Source organism: Erithacus rubecula (assembly GCF_903797595.1).
Source record: "Erithacus rubecula genome assembly, chromosome: 9".
Lineage (NCBI taxonomy): Eukaryota > Metazoa > Chordata > Aves > Passeriformes > Muscicapidae > Erithacus > Erithacus rubecula.
In genome coordinates, this window is record NC_136660.1 from 20834782 (window position 1) to 20853959 (window position 19178).

The window sequence follows — 19178 nt, forward strand, 5'->3', positions numbered from 1 at the left end:
AAATCTTATCTAAAGCAAGGAATTCAAGTATCAGCATCATTATTCAGAAAGGTTTGGAATCATAGCTATGTCTGGATGAAGAGCCCCACAGAGAAGTCACAGCTGTCACTTAAAAATATCCAAAAAAAGCCCCAATAACAGACCTTTCAAACCCTTCTCCACCTAAGAGAGCAGCACATCAATTAATAGATGACATTCTGCCCTTATATGAGAAGGAACCACCAATTTCTTGAAAATTCCTGCACTGCAAAAGTGGACCTGTGTATTCAGTCCCAACCCAGACCTCCTGTACAGTGAGTTTTTCTGCCTGTTAGAGAATGGCAGTCACCTTATCTGCAGAGCCTCAGCAGAAACATCACAGGCAGCCAAAGGGCAAGATGTGCCTGGCAGCTTCTTTTGCCAAGAGAAAGGAAAAAAAATTTCAAAAATAGCCCAAAACAGTTAAATACCAGCTAAAGTGATAAGCAGTGCATTAGTACATTATTGGGAAAAGAAACCAATTACATGATTAGTTTCTCATGTACTGCCTTCCTCTAGAGGAATCACAATCAATAGAAAAAACTAAATCCTAAAAAAAAGGACACAGAGAACACCACAGTAAAAAGAAAGGGAAATAAAAATGTCATAGAAGAACCTGAAAAATTAGTGGAGGAGAAATAGGTGAAAACAGATCTAATTGTCTTAATTTGTAGTGATTAGTCAAGACTTGCTCAATGAATAAGCAAATTCCTCATGGCCAAGGCTTCAGGTCTGACTTCAGTTCTAAGGAATTCTTAGACAAGGATTTTTTAAAAAAGCAAAAAAAAAGCCACCAATTATTTTCTTTAAAAACTAATTTTTCAAAGACAATGTAGCATTTAGAAAAGAAAGAGGGTGGCATTGTGAAAATGTCAGAGCATATGAAATTCATGGAGTAGCTGATCTTAAAACAAATTGTAACTTCTTCATAGAGGACTCTTTCAGTAGGGATTTGTGTGTATCTAAACACTCTGGGAAGTCAATCAGAAAGAGAATGGCCTGTCATGCCAATAATCACTGGGGCAGGATTTACTGCAGCAATGTTCCTGGACTGTGCCATGGACTGGGAACAGATACAGCTCTGATGGATTCACTACTCCAACTCATCCTATTCTACAATCCCCACAACTCTTGGAATACAAGAAATCCCAAGTTTGTCTGAACACAGTTAGGTATTATGAACCTGGAAATGCAGACACTTCTTTCAAAGAGTATGAGATTTGTGAGTCCTTACAAAACAGTCACAGCCTGCAAAGCTTCCTGTGATTAGGCAGCAAGGAGCAGGATTTATTCCAACAAACAGTTTAACTGAATCAGCTCTAAGCGTTTATCTTGCTGCTTAAGGGTTATAATGTGCTTGTACTACAAAATAAGTACTCAGAAGCCAATACTATAGGAAAATATAAACACATATAAAATGACAAAAGCAGCTGGCTGTCTTGACATGCTCTGTCAGCAGATTTATGAAAATGTTATGTACCCCAGGCTTCTCACTGAGTTTTCCTTCATTCAAGATTTGCATGCTTGCTTACTTCATGGAGATAAAGCCTGAGGAATTAATATGTATATTTACTAAATTTTAGATTATGCTTTGCCTGGGTTTCCTGCATGACCTTGCTATGTAACATAACTGCAGTAAATTTATATTTACTGCATTTTCATTTTGTTGCCATTCATAGATAACAAAAAATAAGCCCTGGAATAATTTCTTTTATTCTTTCATGGTATTTCTTTAAATTAACATTAACATAAGGGAGCAAGAGACTGCAAATTAGCTGCAAAGGTAGCTACTATTACATAACAGTATGAAACTGTTGATAATGACACCTCAAAGATGTTACCATCAAGAAAATCACCCTAAGCATGTGTTTAGGCTCTAAAGCCTCATCAGTAATTTCTGAACACTGCATTTTGCAAATGTCCCTTTCAGGTTGTTACAAAGCTTTTTGAGCTACAGTGATGTCATGGGAGAAAAAGCATACAGCACTTTTCAGTATGTAGTTCCATAGAGAAAACTGACTACATACTAATTTCTTACTGGGACAATGACTTACCAGTCTTTAATTAACAGATGAAAACATGACTGGAATGAAATAACAAGGTGAGATGGAGAAAGAGGGAAAGGAAAAATATGTTCTCAAGACTGATTAAGCAAAGGAAGACAAAGTAGTTCCACATGGCAGAAGTATTCTAGAATGAGCCTCTGACACTCCAGAGGAAAATCTTCTGGGGAGTGTGCCTGTGTTAAGAATATATGTAAGTGATGATGAAGAAAAGTTAGGACAAGTTATTAAAAGTCTTAAAGTTAATAAACTGTACTTAGACATTCCTGTTGTTACCTGTCTTTATAACTAAGTGGCCTTAATTCAATTTAGCTGAATTAGTTTTTAACTTAATTCAGCAGAACTGAGTCAAAACTACTTTGATTCTGGATAAGGGCACCTACTTAGAGTTTCACTTAAACACTTCTAAAATTCAGTCAGATTAATTTTCCTCTGTGTCTGAATGTAGGAAAAAACCCCAAAATGATTACAAAGGGAACTGAAGAAATCATGTATGGAGTGCCACTAAAAGCTTATTTCCAAGATAACATCTTCAGAAGCTCAGAACTCACTACTTTTTAACACTTCTTTTTTGGCATTATTTCAATTTTGACGCATTATTTCATGCATTACATGTTGACACCTACAGAGGAGAGAGGCTTGTGCTCTTCCAAACCTTTTCAACTACTAAGTAAAATGAAGTTTGTGTCATTAGCTCTTTGTAAAGAGCAGCACAGAAGAACCTAGCAAAGCTAATGACAACAGGAGAAAAAGAGTTTTAATCTTTCTTCTTCATAGTTGCATGAAGACATCACCATAGCTGTATCTGAAAGCTGTAGCCTGCTCCTTTCTGACACTGATTATGTTTAATTTAATGTCCTGAAGTTTTGAACCACACTCCAGCACTTGCTCACTGAGCTGGATAAACATCTCCTCCCTGACTCTTCAGGTTATGTAACAACTTCACATGACACATCTGCACATTCTGCCTACAGAATGTGTATCTCATGTTTGATTCTGCTACCCATTTCCCAGATACAGAATACCCATTTCATTTATTCTCAGGTCCTAATAATTATTAAAAACTTCCAAACTTCTATTGGACAGAAATATAAGGTGAACCAGATTTACTCTTGTACCACTTTCAAGTATACTGAGAAATCAGCAAATACATGGTAGCTCTTACTGACTGAACAAATGCCCTGAAAACAGAAAGCACATTGGAAAGAAAATCAACATCATCTATGTACCTTATTCTTCCTAGTGGCAATAGTACTGTAGAAGAAACAGAATTGCCAGAGCATATAGACTAGGCAGAGCAACTGGTACAAGCATAAACCTGAACAAATATGTTGCCATATATCAATGATAAGCAGACAATTACAAAAAGCAACTCGTTACCAGTTCATGCCTATGATGTCTGAATTATCTTACTTTTGCTGATGGTTTAAGTTTGATTTATATTAGAGTATCCCTGAGCTTAATACTAAAAGGAAAAGATAACCTACTAGAGTTTTTAAAATGAAAATAGAAAATAGTGCCCTAAGCACTTTATGTTTGCTTTTTTGTTGTGGTTTTTTTTTTTTAAGTGCTAACAGACTGGATATAGTATTTTCAGGAATACACACGTAGTTAGACAAAATAAGTACAGATTTCAGTGCAGTGATTTCACTGGGATTATACAACAGCAAATCAGTCCCAAATGGTACAGCAGTATTTATTGCAGACAGCCAGTTATCAATAGATTTCAACATTCACTGCTAGTTTTCAACTATGTCTAGAGTGGTTTCCCACACATTAATGAATTCCCAAGAACCAAGACACTGAGATGCACTGTAGCAAAAGGTACCCAGTGAGTCTGATTCTCTTTGAAAGTTTCTTCTTTCAGTTTCACTGCAGAGAAAAACTTGTTGCTGAAGTTTGATACTTCCATCTGATTTGTTATTTGACAGAATTAAACTAAACTGTAAGGGTAAGATGCACTTTCTTTAAATACACTGCATAGATTGTGACATATACTCACGTTAGACATTTATTTACTACAGACTTCACTAAAATCAGACATGAAATTTCTGAAAAGTAAGGATTAAAATACAGATGGTAAATCAGTCAAGTATCCTGAAAGTGCACAAGACTGAAATCCATAGTTCTGGTGAACAGGACCTATTACAAGAGTTTGGAATACACATTTAATTCTATCCTGTGTGGAAATTAGGAATTTACACAATTAAATGATCAGTACCACTTAAATAGTATGTTTGATATTCTGTGGCATTTCTGTAGATGACTGCTATCATCAGAAGTGCAGTGATAAAGGCTGAAGAAACACAACATATCTGTAAATAACTCTTCAGTTCAATGACTCTGATAATTACATGCAACTTTGCTAGACTATATTTAGTAAGAGTTTTGAATCTGTTAAGACACTTTACACAGTACTGATCAAAAAGACCTTATGAAATACAGGAGGCTTTTTTGCAATAAAATGTCACAGAAATACAATTTTTTTCTTCAAGTGTCAAGCCCTAAGATCACACTTTTCCTTTAAAATAGCAGCATATGCTGGTCAGTGAAGCATTCACTACACAGCTGTTACATCCACTGTATGACCTGTACATATTGAATTAGCCATTGTGTTTTTCAATTCTGGTTCACCAGAGTTCTGGTGTGAAGGGCTTTAACCTACATTTAGGAGAAGAATACAATTTACTGTTATCCTGTCTATCCAAATTCATAGCCTACAGCCTGTTTTGAGCTAAAACAATTGGCTAATTTATTTTCCTCTTTTTTTTTTTTTTTTTTTTTCAGTTATGCAGGGTGTATGAAAAAAATCAGTACAAATGGACTGAAAAGGACAAATGGCAGAAAAACTCCAGGACTGTAGTTTGATATTGTATACATAAATATTCCCATGCACACAGAGAGGATGTGGATTTGCATTCTTGGCACATTAAAAAAAAGAACTATTTCTACACAGAATAATAACAAACATAATATAGCCTAGTGAACACATAAATCCAAGTATGGCACTATGAGGCCTAAACCATTAAGATGGATCAAAAGTTGAGATGATTTTTTTTTCAAAAAAGGAATTTCCTGCATTGACCATGTTCTGGACACAGTCTGTCATACAAGGTCCATATAAGAGAGATGCATCACTGCATTTCCATTTCTCTATATACTTCCCTCCCAAAGCTTCCAACCTATTAGACTCCTACCAGAGGTAAGAAAAAAGTTTAAATGGAATTTTGGACTGACCCTTTGAGCTTTTTCTTATAACCCTAAGTTCAACACTTTCCACTAGCATATGAAACAGCATTAGATTCAAGATTCTTACCGAGTACTGACTATTTCTAGCTATTTTAAGTACAGTTGCAACTTGTTGTTAGTATTGTTTCAAATTATGTTTTAGTTACTCATTGATGTCAGGAGAAGAAAGCAGTAAAAGGCCTGGGTGAAGAGTCATTTAAACCCATTTATTTTTCTCAAATTCATTAAGAAAATCCCTCTTTATTTAATCATGAAGTGTTCTCAGAAACTAAAGGAAGCTGTGTGTGAGTTTCATTAACTAAAAGAAGATTATGAAGCCAATTACTTCACAAAGAATGGCTTTCCATGTATGAAGTCAAACAATGAATATCTGTGTACAATTCCTTTGTCTGTAAACAGAGCTTATGTGCCTCATTACAGACTAACCTGGCATTAAAAACAGTAAGTTCCTTTACTGATGATTTGGAAACTCAATTAACACCTGTGAGTTCTTTCACTTTCAGGAACATTATGCTAGCACAATAACAATAATTTAGAAAAATGAATCAACTTTTATGTAGAACTATGGAATCTTAAAAATGGGATTCTTATAACTCAGAGTCAGGAAAAAAATTGTATGATCCTATCTGTATTATAGTTCTGTACTATATTATTGAATTACAGTTCAACAAATGTACAAGCTTTCCTTGATATATTTGATATATATTATATCAACTATACATAAATCAATAATGCAGAAAGAGCTCACAGCATAAACACAAATCAGCATATCAATATTAATTTGGCTAAAAAATAAATTTTTTATTGAGATGGGCTTAAGAAATTCTCTCCACATCTTTGTGAGATGCCTGCTGGGACAGTAGTCATGCACTTTTACATCCTATTTTCAAAGCATAGCACATGACATTCAGTCTAAAATGACAGACAAGAATGAATCATTATAGTCACAGTCAACTCTCCTAGTATCACAAGTCTTGTCAAAGTTTTTTTTGTTAAAAAAAACTCAAGTAAACAACTTTCTCTTCCTCCCTCACCACAAAAATCTCTCCCTCTTCCCACACACTCCAACACTAGATGTTATAGCAGAGAATGATCTCATGAGAACTGTAAACTCAGGAAATTGATTCTAGTAAGTTCACTATTTCCACTCCACTCCTTTCCTTGCCTCACTCTCTTCTACTTTATTTTCCCTCTGTATTATTTTTAGGAGACATTTTCAAAGTTCAGAAAACAGATAAAACTCAAATATCTACTATGCACTATAAAGATGTGTTATGACCTGCCCGTGTGCACTATCCTTCCAGAACAACTGCTGTTAACCCCAGACACACAGAAAGCAGGATCCCAGTCCTCAGACCCATGAAACACAGAAACATGGAATTGTTACATTTGGAAAAGGCCTCTAAAATCACCAAGTCCAACAGTTAACCCAGCACTGCCGTGCTCACTGCTAAATCATTGCCCCAATATGACATCCACATCATTTTGAGCTCTTTTTGGATGTCTTGAACACATTTTTTGAGTCACCACTTCTCTAGGCAGCCTGTTCCAATGCCTAACAACCCTCTCCATGAGGAAATTTTTCCTGATATCTAATCCAAGCCTCCCCTGGAGCACTTGGGGTCATTTCCTCTTCTTCTGTCACTTGTTACCTGAGAGAAAAGACTGAACCCCACCTGACTACAATCCTCTTTCAGGTTTTGTAAAGCAACAGGAAGGACAGTGCACATGGACAGGTCATAACACAAGTTTATGGTGCATAGTATACAATAAACATATAATATTAAAAATATACAAATGTATGCTCATCGATGACTACAGTTTTTAATTCTTTTCATACAGTAGAAAATGCCAGACTTTTACACTGGTTTTTAAAATAATATAAAAATTCTTATGGATGAAAATAATCTATATACTTTTAGTGAACACCACTTTAATACATCAACAACAACCACTGCAAGATTTTTTACTTCACAGAATTTTATGTCTATTTTTAGAGACGGATCAGGCTACGCAAATTACGTCTGAATTCACCCTGACACAGAACACATCTCACAAGTTCTGCAAAGTGGTAACAGTCAATTAAGTAAGGAAATATTAAATCCTTCAACCCAAAAAAGAAATGTTAGAGATTTATACTAGTATGTAATTTTTTCTGGAACTGAAAAAGAAATCAGGGTGAACTTCTCCCAGCTAAGCCCACCAAAACTACAGAAGCAACACCACCTAATTAAATAATTTCTCCAGCAAACAACAAGGCAATAGTGCAGAACAATTTTAACTGAAATTTCAGTTCCTGTGTCACAAAGACAGTTCTGTCTTTCTAGTCCTTCCATGAATCAATTCTCTGATACAGTCATCTCTTCATAATTCACCTTTAGAAGAGATGTTCTACCTAACTGCACCCCTAGGTCTACACTGTTCACAGAACACAGAGTAACATACCCACTGCCTGGAAAACCTGCATTCCACTGCTGACTTCCACTAGATGCACTCAGTAATGACTGTCAGACACACACATACTCATCCTTTGGAAAGTTCCTGCAACATAGCAATTATAGTGCCCTAAATACTACACAGAAAATCACACAGATTAATTCCTCAATGGACAAAACCAAAACCCACTCAAAAATCTTTGATACATGACCTCATACACTGCTGCATTTTCCTGAAGAGAAGTTCCAGCCAATATGGGCACTGAGAAAGGCTCTACCCTTGCATAAGCACAGGATTTGACTCCTCCAAAGCAGCCCCCTCACCTGTGTGCTAGTGACATTTCCTCAGATTATCACATTCAGCTGGAGAGGAAAAAGTCAGGAAACAATCAAGAATCTCTAGGAAAAGAATCCACATTAAAAAAAAAAGAAAAATCCAGCCATACCACCTCCTAATAATCAATCTATTTTAGTGAACTCTTTGCTACCACCCATCTATTTGTGGTCCAACATAAGCCAACAAACCAACAGTGAAAGGAGAAAAGGGGGGGGGGGGGGGAAAGGAAGAAAGAAAGCAAAATCTTCTAAATGCACTTCCACAGTTACTAAAATTATAAGTTTAGAAATTGGAAATGCCTTCTCTAAAATAGGCAACAGTCAATTACCTAAGCAACCATGTAGTGAAAAAGATTTTGAGAAACAACATTAATTATTTATCAGATATTGATGCATTGCATGCTCTATTATATGGCATTTCTCATTCTCTAAAAAAAAAAAAAAAAAATTAAAAAGAAGAATTTAGAAAAGAATAGTTGAAAGTACTGAACTTGTACAGGGAGTTCTATAAAAATGTTAAAAGTTTATTATTTATACCATAAGAAAATTATGGGCATTTTATTTTATGCAATGAGAAAATTGGGGGTTAAGTCCTCAGAAGTCAAAGCAGAACTGGGACTTGCACTTGTACTTGGTGTACAAGTGGTCATTATTGCACATGGTCATTATTACCTGTGCTCCATCAAGTTAATATAAAATATGTTCCAACAACTGATGCTCTGTGTCATTAATTGTTATGGTGTCAATGGGGCTCTGTCATGTGGTTTATCTTAATTAGTGTACAAACTACTATTTAACAGCAGAATGCACATGAAGGAGTCTGACAGTTTATAACAAGGAAACTAATCTTATAATGTCCTTTGGGAAATCCCAAAGAGAACTTTTCTGTAACAAGAGCAATGGTGCTGAAAATCAGAAGACAGTTTTTTACTCAGCCATTGTGGATTAGAGTGGCAGCATATCTGTCAGATATATATTGACAGCATATATAAAATCAGCAGTATTCATGTGCTCAGGAACAGAAGTTTGTTTCACTGGAAAGCAAATGTGAGTTTAAATAACACAATTTTACATCAAATGCAAGTTGCTAATTGTCCCAGTGTTTTTATCCTTGTATTTATTCACTTCAAGCTATTCATATTTCTGTTCACTTCTTCAGACATACAGGTCTGGACTCCAAACTGTATACAGCATTAAGAGAGAATGACTAAATGGATAGATTAATTTAAGTTTCAAACAAAATATATGTTTCTGAAACATCAATGAAATTTAGAAAATACTCAGATGGCTGGTGTTATTTGCAGAATAAGCTTTTTATCTGCTAAGAGAAGGGGCAGAGGTCAGAAAAAAACCCAAACCAAAAGGGCATGAGCCTGTAGTTATATATATATTCAAGTTCCTTCTAAGCACCCGTGAAACAGAAAAAAATGCTAAATTTTTCCCACTTAAAAAAACCATAATGTACATTAATTTTTGTATGTTAAAATACATGATAAAATGAGAAGAATTGTAAAAACAATTCTCTATACCTAAGATAATTGACATTTTTCTTAAATGCATTAATAATATTTGGGCACTGTTCCCTTTTTCTCAATCTTTAGAAAGATCCATAAGGGCAGGATGACCACCCACATTATAAAAGGCCACAGAAGCATGAACAGAGAAAAGAAAACAGAAGGTATATTGAACACAGAACACCAAACTGCAAACCTTGCAGCTGCCATAGCAGCATAAACACATGGAGTCATTATTTGAGAAGGAATAGCAGTAAGTGGTATCAATATAAAAAATGTGATTTGAGCATAATGGAAAGAGAGGCACAGTTTGTCTTGTCTGGTTTTGATTTTTAAATTAAACTCTCTAATTACTGAACGACAGACACTTCAACTTTTTCCATTGCTAGTACTCAGTGTATAATCTGAACCCACCTGCAAGAAAATTAATGCTTCCACAGAAAATACTAGTTTATATATCATACAGCTACATGTTTTTACTTAGTTTTAATTTTATTTTAAAACAAGGATTCCATGGCTGTAATGAGAGATATCAACAGCTGGTTTTGATACCTCTTAAACATTATGTGTAAGAATAAGGAAGAATACTAAAAAATCTTTTTTTGAATACAAAAACTACAATGAAGGTGATTATTTAGAATATTGAATAAATAGATACAATATGTCTGGATATATCCTAAACCACTACTAAAACCACTAGAGGATTAAATTAAAACTATATATAAAACATTTTTTAAAAAGTAGAATAAATGTAAAAGGACGAAGCAGGTAAAATATAACAAACTTTAAAATGCCTACATCACATTAATCAATACCTTTGTGACAGTACCCACCTACTCACAGAGAAAGGAGAAATAGTCCTAGATTAGTTACTGTAAAATCAATTCATAAATTTACAACCAAGCAAACTCTCTTGTAAGGTACTAGGAAAAATTTTCAAATAATATTATTATCCAAGAGAGGAAGAGAGAAATGCTTTGGGCAGAAAGACTGGGAAAGAAAACTGAGAAAAGAGAAAAACAGGTTACAAATATTCCTGAAGGAAGAGAACAGATTGTGATGTATAACATGATATGCCTTGATCTGGATGTTTAATCTTGACATGTTTGTAAAATATTTTGAAACAGAATAGGTTTGATATTATGTATTCCAGCATTCAGCCCAGTGTTACTCTGTAATATGCCACACATATAAAATGGAGAAAATAAGTTTTGTTGCTGGTGTCCTGATTACCTGGCAATTTTTTCTTTATTGGACGTTTTCTGCAGTTGTAAAATTATAAAATGAGAAAAAAAGAAAAATTATAATATTGTACTAATGTGTGTGGTAGAGACATACTCAAAGTTCATAATATTTGATGAGGAAACTGCTGCAATAATCTCTAAAAAGCAATGTGTGCAGGGAAATTAGAGGCCATCCACAATGGAAATTATGATGTCAACATCATTCATGCTATATTTATGATGTCTATGATCAACCTACTAGTTATTACATGTTAGAAAAAAAATACAAAATTATCCTAACAATATAGTGAGACATACTGTAGGATAACAGTATTTTGTTGACCATGTTAGATGGCATTTTCTCAATGGGATGTATGTGGTTATTGAATATTTCTATGCGAATGTTCTTAACAGAAGATTGTAAATACTTGTTTTTAATGTAGCATGGAATGAAAGAAGATCTGGAGAGGGGAACATTGAGTCTGATAGACTGAACCAGAAAAATCAATAATAGCTATCATCTGTGCAAGTTACAGGAAGCACATTCATTTTATAATACATTTTTCACAAATTCTATACATGATTTGAATTCTGAATTCCTGAGCTGATCTTTATGCATTGAAAACATTCTGTACACATGCATTCTGAAACTGGGAAAAGGTATCCTAAAACAGATGAGCAACCTCACGAGATCAGCAACAATAATTTTCCCCTTCTCACTTCCTCTTTGGATTTTTAATTCTGTGCCTTATCCTACTCTCTTGACACTTGGTGGAAATCTTTCAGTTCTTTTCTCCATTCCTGGTAACTTTTACCTATGAATTTACCATTATGTATACATTATGTCTATGATCTAAGAATCAACATTTATTTTATGTAAGACAAAACTTTTTCTTACATAGATTGTAAATTTTCCAGTATGTATCTGAGACAAGAATATTTCTAAAATTGTATAATATCTCAACATGGTACATACAAGTAAGGATTTTGTTAGTGCACTGTAGAATTTGTATTTGTGGTAAACATGTCTGGTACCAATTTAACTTTTACCATTTCATTATTACCTGTAATACAATCTGACAAATCCAAAGGTCAGCCTGGCTCAGGGCATAGAAGAAATAAATAGAATTGAAAAGTTGAATGGAATGCATACTATTATGAAGAACTCAGAAGTCAGGGATTACATGTGAAATACACATTACTGAAATTTCAAAACCTCACTTCCATTCATTTGTGTGTCAGGAGAATAATTAAAGACGGTAACAGACTTCTCATTTGACAAGCATTTTCAATGAAGCTGAAACTATAAATTATGTTAAAAAATACTTTCTTTAAAGCTGAAGTACAAATACCAAAATTGCAGCCCACCATAAACTGCACATTTAGTTACCATGGTACAGGAAGTTTAAAGGTTCATTCCACACTGAAGGAATTTTACTGAGTCAGTGGGTGGGTTAACTGTCCAAGGGATTATCTTTGCACACTGGAGATATTTTGCACAATCAGGTTGGAACAAAGATTAACTTCCAAGTACACTTCAGGTGTGGTATCACATGAGAACCAGACACTGAAATCACACTGAATGGCACTAAAATGTCAAAAACTGCTCTCACATGGTCCATGTGACTATCACATGATTATTGTGATATCCTTAGACTGTGTCTGTTCATGGGACAGACCTGAGCCTCAGGAACATTGCTGGGACAGGATCTCAGTCTGGAGACCCAGGGTGGGAGGATCCAATTAAAGCTTCCAAAATAGCGAGGAAAACAACCAGTGTGTCAAAATACTGCAACAAAAATTCAGAATATATATCTGAGCATTTTTTTTCCCCTCCCAACAGAGTCCAGTCAGGCAGCAAAAAAGCCCCTGCTAACAGCAAAAATGGGATCTGAGAGAAGGCATTTGGGTCTAAGTCCCACCACACAGAACTGATCTGCAATAGTGATTAAGGGTCCTTTCCAAACTTGCATCTGGCTACAGAATTTGAATTAAAGATAAAACTTTGTGTATCAAACTGAAACAATATTTTAATTTAGGGTATCTGCAAACACTGCAAGTCGGTCTTTAAATATATTTGAACCATAAGTGAATACAGATGTATTTTAACAGCTATCTCCCAGACTTGTCTGAAACTTCTCTGAACTTCTTTCAGTGTCTTTTAAATTATTTAATTTTCAAAGTCTATTATTTTTTAACTGTTCTTTACTTAATTATTTAAATTTTGATATTTTTTAAACTTTTTGGGCTGTTCTATTGCATAATAACCAGATCAGGCTAATTTATGTCCAGAAAACCACTGTCTGAATATGTATCAATTTCCTACCATTGCCAGGAAATATCACTATGGAAAGATACAAAAGCTTCGATGGTACTCACAAGAAAGCTTGAGCTCACCTATATCAGCCTTCCCCCTCTACTGCCAACACTTTTCTCCATGAGGATTCACTTTTTTAATTGATTAGTGCAATTTCTTAACAACAGAAAACATAAACAATTGTTTTGCTTAGTGAGAAGATGATTTACTATGAGTCTGAGGAGGGCTACACTTTCTAGCACAAAAATATATGAATATTAATAAGCTTCTTAAGCATATTTTTATTAGAAAACATGATATTTGTGATAAATCACAAATTAAATTTGTGATTACCATGTCAGCTCGGTGATTTTAATTAGATCTTTTTTCTTCTTCATTATTAATCCCATGCTAGAAGAGGATTGTAAGAGTAATCTCAGCATCTAAGATGAAGTTCTAAAGGTCAGATACAATAAAAGAAGCAATTCTGACCTCTGCCACAAATTTTCTATTTTCCAAAACTTTGCATAGCACAATCAAGTAGGTTTACCTCCAATGAGCAAATATAGAAATAATTTTGCTAGTGAATGATGATAAAGAATCCCATTTTCTGTTATCAGTTACAATTCTACATATCATTCTCTTCAACAGTTAAGAAGTGTAACCAATTTCAGAATGAATAAAGGGAGTTCTTAGACTAAAATTCCAGAGAGCAGTGAATGAAAACTTCTTCCTTTTCAGGATTAAGTTAAAGGAATAAATCCAGTTTGGTTATTCCCCTACCACACATAAAGCCTGAGCACACCTCCATGTTAAATCCAAAGCCATGTAACTAACACCTAGCTGAATCTGTGATCTGCTGTATTGTGCTCTTTACAAATCTTTACAAAACTTTACAAATTCATATACAGGTGATAACGAGAGATGCACCTAATAAAGTCACTTACATCAGAATATATATTACATACATCCAAATGGCTTTGCATGGGAATAAGCTCACTTTCTCCTGCCTTCTTTGTATCAGTAAAATTTCCCTTCTCTATATTGTATAGTTCAGGTAGGTTCACAGTATACAAGGAAAGATTTTACTGGGATCATGACAGTGACATTCTGAAAACATTTTAGGAAGGGCCTTCTAATAACTGGTCTGTCTTACTCTACATATTTGACAAATACATGCTGATAGAAGACATGAGAGATTTGCAATTATGGCAGGATTTTTGTAAAAGGAGAGATACACCAGTGCTTGACCATTCAACTATAAAGAGATTAATTTACTAAAAATGTTGGTATTCAGTTTCTAAAGAAAAATATTTTGGTGGAGCTAATAAAGAAAACTTTCCCATTCCTGTAATCCCACACATATATTTCTATATCAATAATACTATCCCATATAATTCAGAGTGTTCCAGGGTTGCTTCTTGAAGAAATCTTGTGTGTTTTAGATCTCTGACATTTGGTTGGCAAACTCATGTCTTTTCAGAGCTACCCTTCTTTTTCATATAGACAGAGATTTTAAATTGTTCAGAGAAAAAAATGAATTCCATTAAAGGAAACAAATTTAACCTATTCTTCCATTGTTAAGATGACTCCTTTTAGCAGAAGATCCTGGGACCACAAAGCACCTTATAACTGACTGCACAGTCCATACAGATTAAAATGCACCAAACTTCAATCAAAATACTTTCAAGTTCAATAAACCAGTAATATTGCTCAGGAAAGCATCATTTTGCCATAGTAAATATTTCAAGGAATAAGCCTATTAAACTGAGATTCAGTTGAAGGATAACAAAAATTCCACACTAATACTTAAACTTAATAACATGCTCAGCCAAATACAAAATTCCATTTCCTGCCAGATGAAAATTTAATTGTTACACTTCATTATTTGATAACAACAGTGTATTCTATTAGAAGACTTATTTACTATTTTCTTCAGCTACTACTCAAAAACCCAGCAAAACACTCTCTCTCAGCATAAAGTCCAGAAGATAGTGCAGTATCATTTATGAAAGTAAAGGTAATTTCCCTAAAAATACATCTCTGCAATGTAAAAAACCATGAGAGTGCCTCACTACAACAAGTATTTCCAAATTAATTTAAAGACATTGTTTACACATAGAAAAGTTTGCAGAACTGGACTCAGAGACAGAAAGAACAATACATTCACTCATCTATATTCACATCCTGCATTCTGCCTGATTATATTAATGTAATATTCATTAGCACAACAAAATATGCTACACCCAATACACCAGTTTAAGCCCATTTACATGCTGAAATTATTAACAAGTTTACTGTGCTAACAACACATAAAATATGCATTTTACAAATCAGTATTCTGCCTCAAGGTGCAACTGCAAACACTAAATAAATAAAATAGACAACTTGTATTCATAATCATACTGACTTACCCTGGTAGAAGAATTCACCAAAGAACCATCCAGATTGCCAGTGTTGCACTTGAAATTCAGATACAGATCAGGATTGTGATTTGCTTCCCATCTTCCCAAATCAGGAGCCGCTGACTTGTCAGAGCTTGCAGATATTTTCTGGTAGGCAGTGCAAGTCATTCCTGTGAAACTGGATGGTTTGATCATGAATGCTTCCAAAGCAATATTACGAGACACCTGAGAAAACATTGAGAGTAGTTATGTCACAAACTCATGAACCAGACCTGCAATACTGTATGTGCATTGTGTATTCACTGCATATACTCAATAAAGGACTGTGCATGCACACACACATATATATATATACACACTCTTGTTATAAGAAACAAGACAGAACTTATTTAAAATTATGATACAGGATTCTACAACAGCATAGTGGGTTTGCCTCTATCTTTCTTTCTGAGATTAGATAGATAGATAGATAGATAGATAGATAGATAGATAGACAGATAGATAGATAGATAGATAGATAGACAGATAGATAGATAGATAGATAGATAGATAGACAGACAGACAGACAGACAGACAGACATACAGGTAGATAGACAGATAGATAGGCAGACAGACAGACAGATAGATAGATAATCTAACAGTTACTTTAGTTATTATTATATCAGTTTTGCAATTCCATCATTGTAAGCCTCAATGGAAACTGGAATTAAAGCAATAGAGTTATAAGGTGAACTAACACCAGGCTTAAGAACTATTTAAGGAAATTAATAAAGATGTGCTTTGTGCCTAAGATGAAACAGGAAGCTTCCTAGCTATTTAGTGGCTTTAGAGTCTTTTCACAGATCTTGTTCCATGAACATGACTAAATGGTTCAATGCTACACCATATTACAGGTACATTTGAGACCTACCCTTCAGCAAAGTGAACTGTATGGAGATGGAGACTGCAGCAGAGTGCAGAGATGCCTCTCTACCCTTAAAAAAGCATTTTAATTCCATCACAGGTCTGTGCATGAGACAAACAGCTCATATATAACAGGTGGGCTGCCTTAACCACACTGACAGGACTGTATCATTTCTGCTTCCAGGCAGAGATTGTTTAGTGATCTGTGGACCTGGCAGTGCTGGATTAATGGTTGGACTCCATGATCTTAAAGGTCTTTGACCACTTAAATGATCCTGTGATTCAATGTTATATGGCTGACACAGTTTATAGAGTTTCCATTTTTTTTTTCCTTTGGAATTTCATTAGAAACTACTGGCTACCTAAGCTGTGGGTGTTTTATTTGCTGTTTTCTAAAATAAAGAAAGCAGATGCAATTTCTGTGAGACAGTTTCCTGGCTGGTCTCCCAAAGGAACAGACATGTTTGGTATGGCATAAGATGACACCAGAAATACTCCACAGCTTTTGTTTATTTACAAATTGCACCCAACAGTAAACTGCTTCTCCTACAGAAAACAGTAAGAAGCAAAAAGATGAAGCCTAGCAAACAGTTAGTGACTCATATCTAAGTCTGAGTACACAGAATTACTCTTTTCAATAACGTCATCATCTTCCTGAAGCAGTAACAGAGAAAAAACTCAACCTTTGTCACTTGACATTTAAAAAGAAAGGCAAGTATAAAACAACAGAGCCCCCCTAGCTGTGATATTGCAAAATACTTCTAAAAGGTACATTACTGTCCCTATGCATTTAATTTAATAATAGTTTTAGGAAATTTGATTCTTTCATGTAAATGAGAATAAATAAGAAACTTCCTTTAAGAAAAAGACCAATATATTTTTGTCTCGGTTTAAAAGACTAGTTTTCTAAAAACATACAGTGAACAAACTAAGGCTATTATGCTATTTGGCTTCCTCTATAATTCACTTCAGTCTACAATTTCTTTTGGTTTTTTTTTGGTTGCTTTTATTTTTATACATTATTGTTGTGATTGATTCTGTACCTGAACTTGTGATTAAACAATGGTTTTGTGTAAATGCAGTGGATAATTGAAAAAAGAACAAAGGTTGTTTAAAAGCAAGCAAGCAAACTAACCCAAGGAATTATAAGGCTTTAAAGTATTTATCTAAACTTCTAAAAGGATAAACAGGTTTAGGTGTATTTCTGCTATTTAGATATTGAAGCTGACAAGATGACAATGTCTAAGTCTCCAAATGACCTCTCAATATCCAAGTGACACACTTGTGTAGATGGAGGACAAGGAGTAACAAAATTACTTCCAACAGATACAGTTTGCTTCTAAAAAAACCCAAAACTAATCCTGAATTAGTAACATTTAGGACATGATAGATATTTCTCAATAATCTTCTAAATACTATAGTGAATAGTTGTCCAGAAGCCTCTTGGTAAGCCATATTAAAATCTTCCAACTACAAGGGATCTTGTCTTTTATTATCTGACATGTTGCTGTCAGTCACTCACTCAACTTGGACCTTTCAAAATAAAACCATATACTATAGTGGCTTTAAAAATAGAAACTGAATGAGCAGCAAGAACATTAGGAAGATATTGCTATGAACACTATTGTCATAATAACTAAACTGATCAAAGAAAATAATTTTTAAATACCACTGGGGATATTTAAAAAAAATATTTTGGTGTTGAAAATAGAATTCAAGTGAGAAAAAACTTGCAAAACATTTTGTAATTTTTAAAAATACCTTTGATATAACTTGAATCTTGCTGGTCAGTATTTGACTTGCAATCTGCTCCACACACCGTACAATCCTGGTGCAGGCTTTGTCTTCCTTCTGAGCCATCCACAGCACGTGGTCATCCACCAGCATTACATTGCTGGCAATCTCAACAAGAGCATCCCCAATCTGGAAGAGAAAAAAAAACCAAAACAACAAAAAAAAACCAAAACAAGGCTTTGTCTGTAAAACTCGAAAAGTAAGAAAATAATAGATAAATACAAATGAAGACAGGCACCTTATTTCTCTTGGTAACCATCACTGAAAGACAGTTTTGATTTTATAAAAAAATTAAATGGGCTGAAAAAGAAAAACCAAGAAAGGAAAAGTGCAACTCACATCAAGGAAGAGCTTTTCAATACACAAATTTAAATCTTATCTTCTAGATAAACCAGACAAATTGAGTCTGTCATCTGGCAATAAAGAGAATTCCTGAATTATCACCCTCCTTCTTAAACTAATTAAAATTTGCCATGCCCTTCTAAAGAACTGCTTCATGTTCAATCAAAAGACCTTGAGGGGGAGGGTTGGGGGGAAGAAAATTTATAAAAAGAGAGGGAACTATATTTGAAAGGCATCCTTTTAACAGACAGAGTGTAGTAAATTTGAGATCTAGCTCAGATGCTGATACAAACTTAGAACATGTCATTAGCCATACTTTGGTAGTTTTAATTCATGCTTGTGTCTAATCCAAAATAACAGATCTTTGTTTTGTCAGGTGACATTTTACAGATTTTGGTAACTGTGTGTTTGAAATGTTATTAGTAGTTACATTTAGAAAGAATAAATATCACAGTGACTGTTTTTTGCAATTATTTCAAGCTGGAATAAAAATGTTTGCTTTTTAAAATTCAAAAACCCTATTTGAGTAAAATTTCAAAATTAACATGACCACATTACAAATGTTTTTGAAGGCAAAGATATGGAAAAGATATACCCAGT

The 19178-nt window shown here is 34.4% G+C and overlaps 1 protein-coding gene across 1 annotated transcript in view; it reads right to left on the minus strand.

The window, feature by feature from the left end:
• ADGRA1 (adhesion G protein-coupled receptor A1) overlaps positions 1-19178 on the minus strand; it is a 251979-nt gene that overhangs the window by 93162 nt on the left and 139639 nt on the right. The window contains exons 11-12 of the mRNA XM_079312915.1: positions 18204-18365; positions 15549-15764 (exon numbers count right to left, since the gene is read on the minus strand). Coding sequence (XP_079169041.1) covers positions 15549-15764; positions 18204-18365 — 378 coding nt within the window. The remainder of the gene's footprint in view (positions 1-15548; positions 15765-18203; positions 18366-19178) is intronic.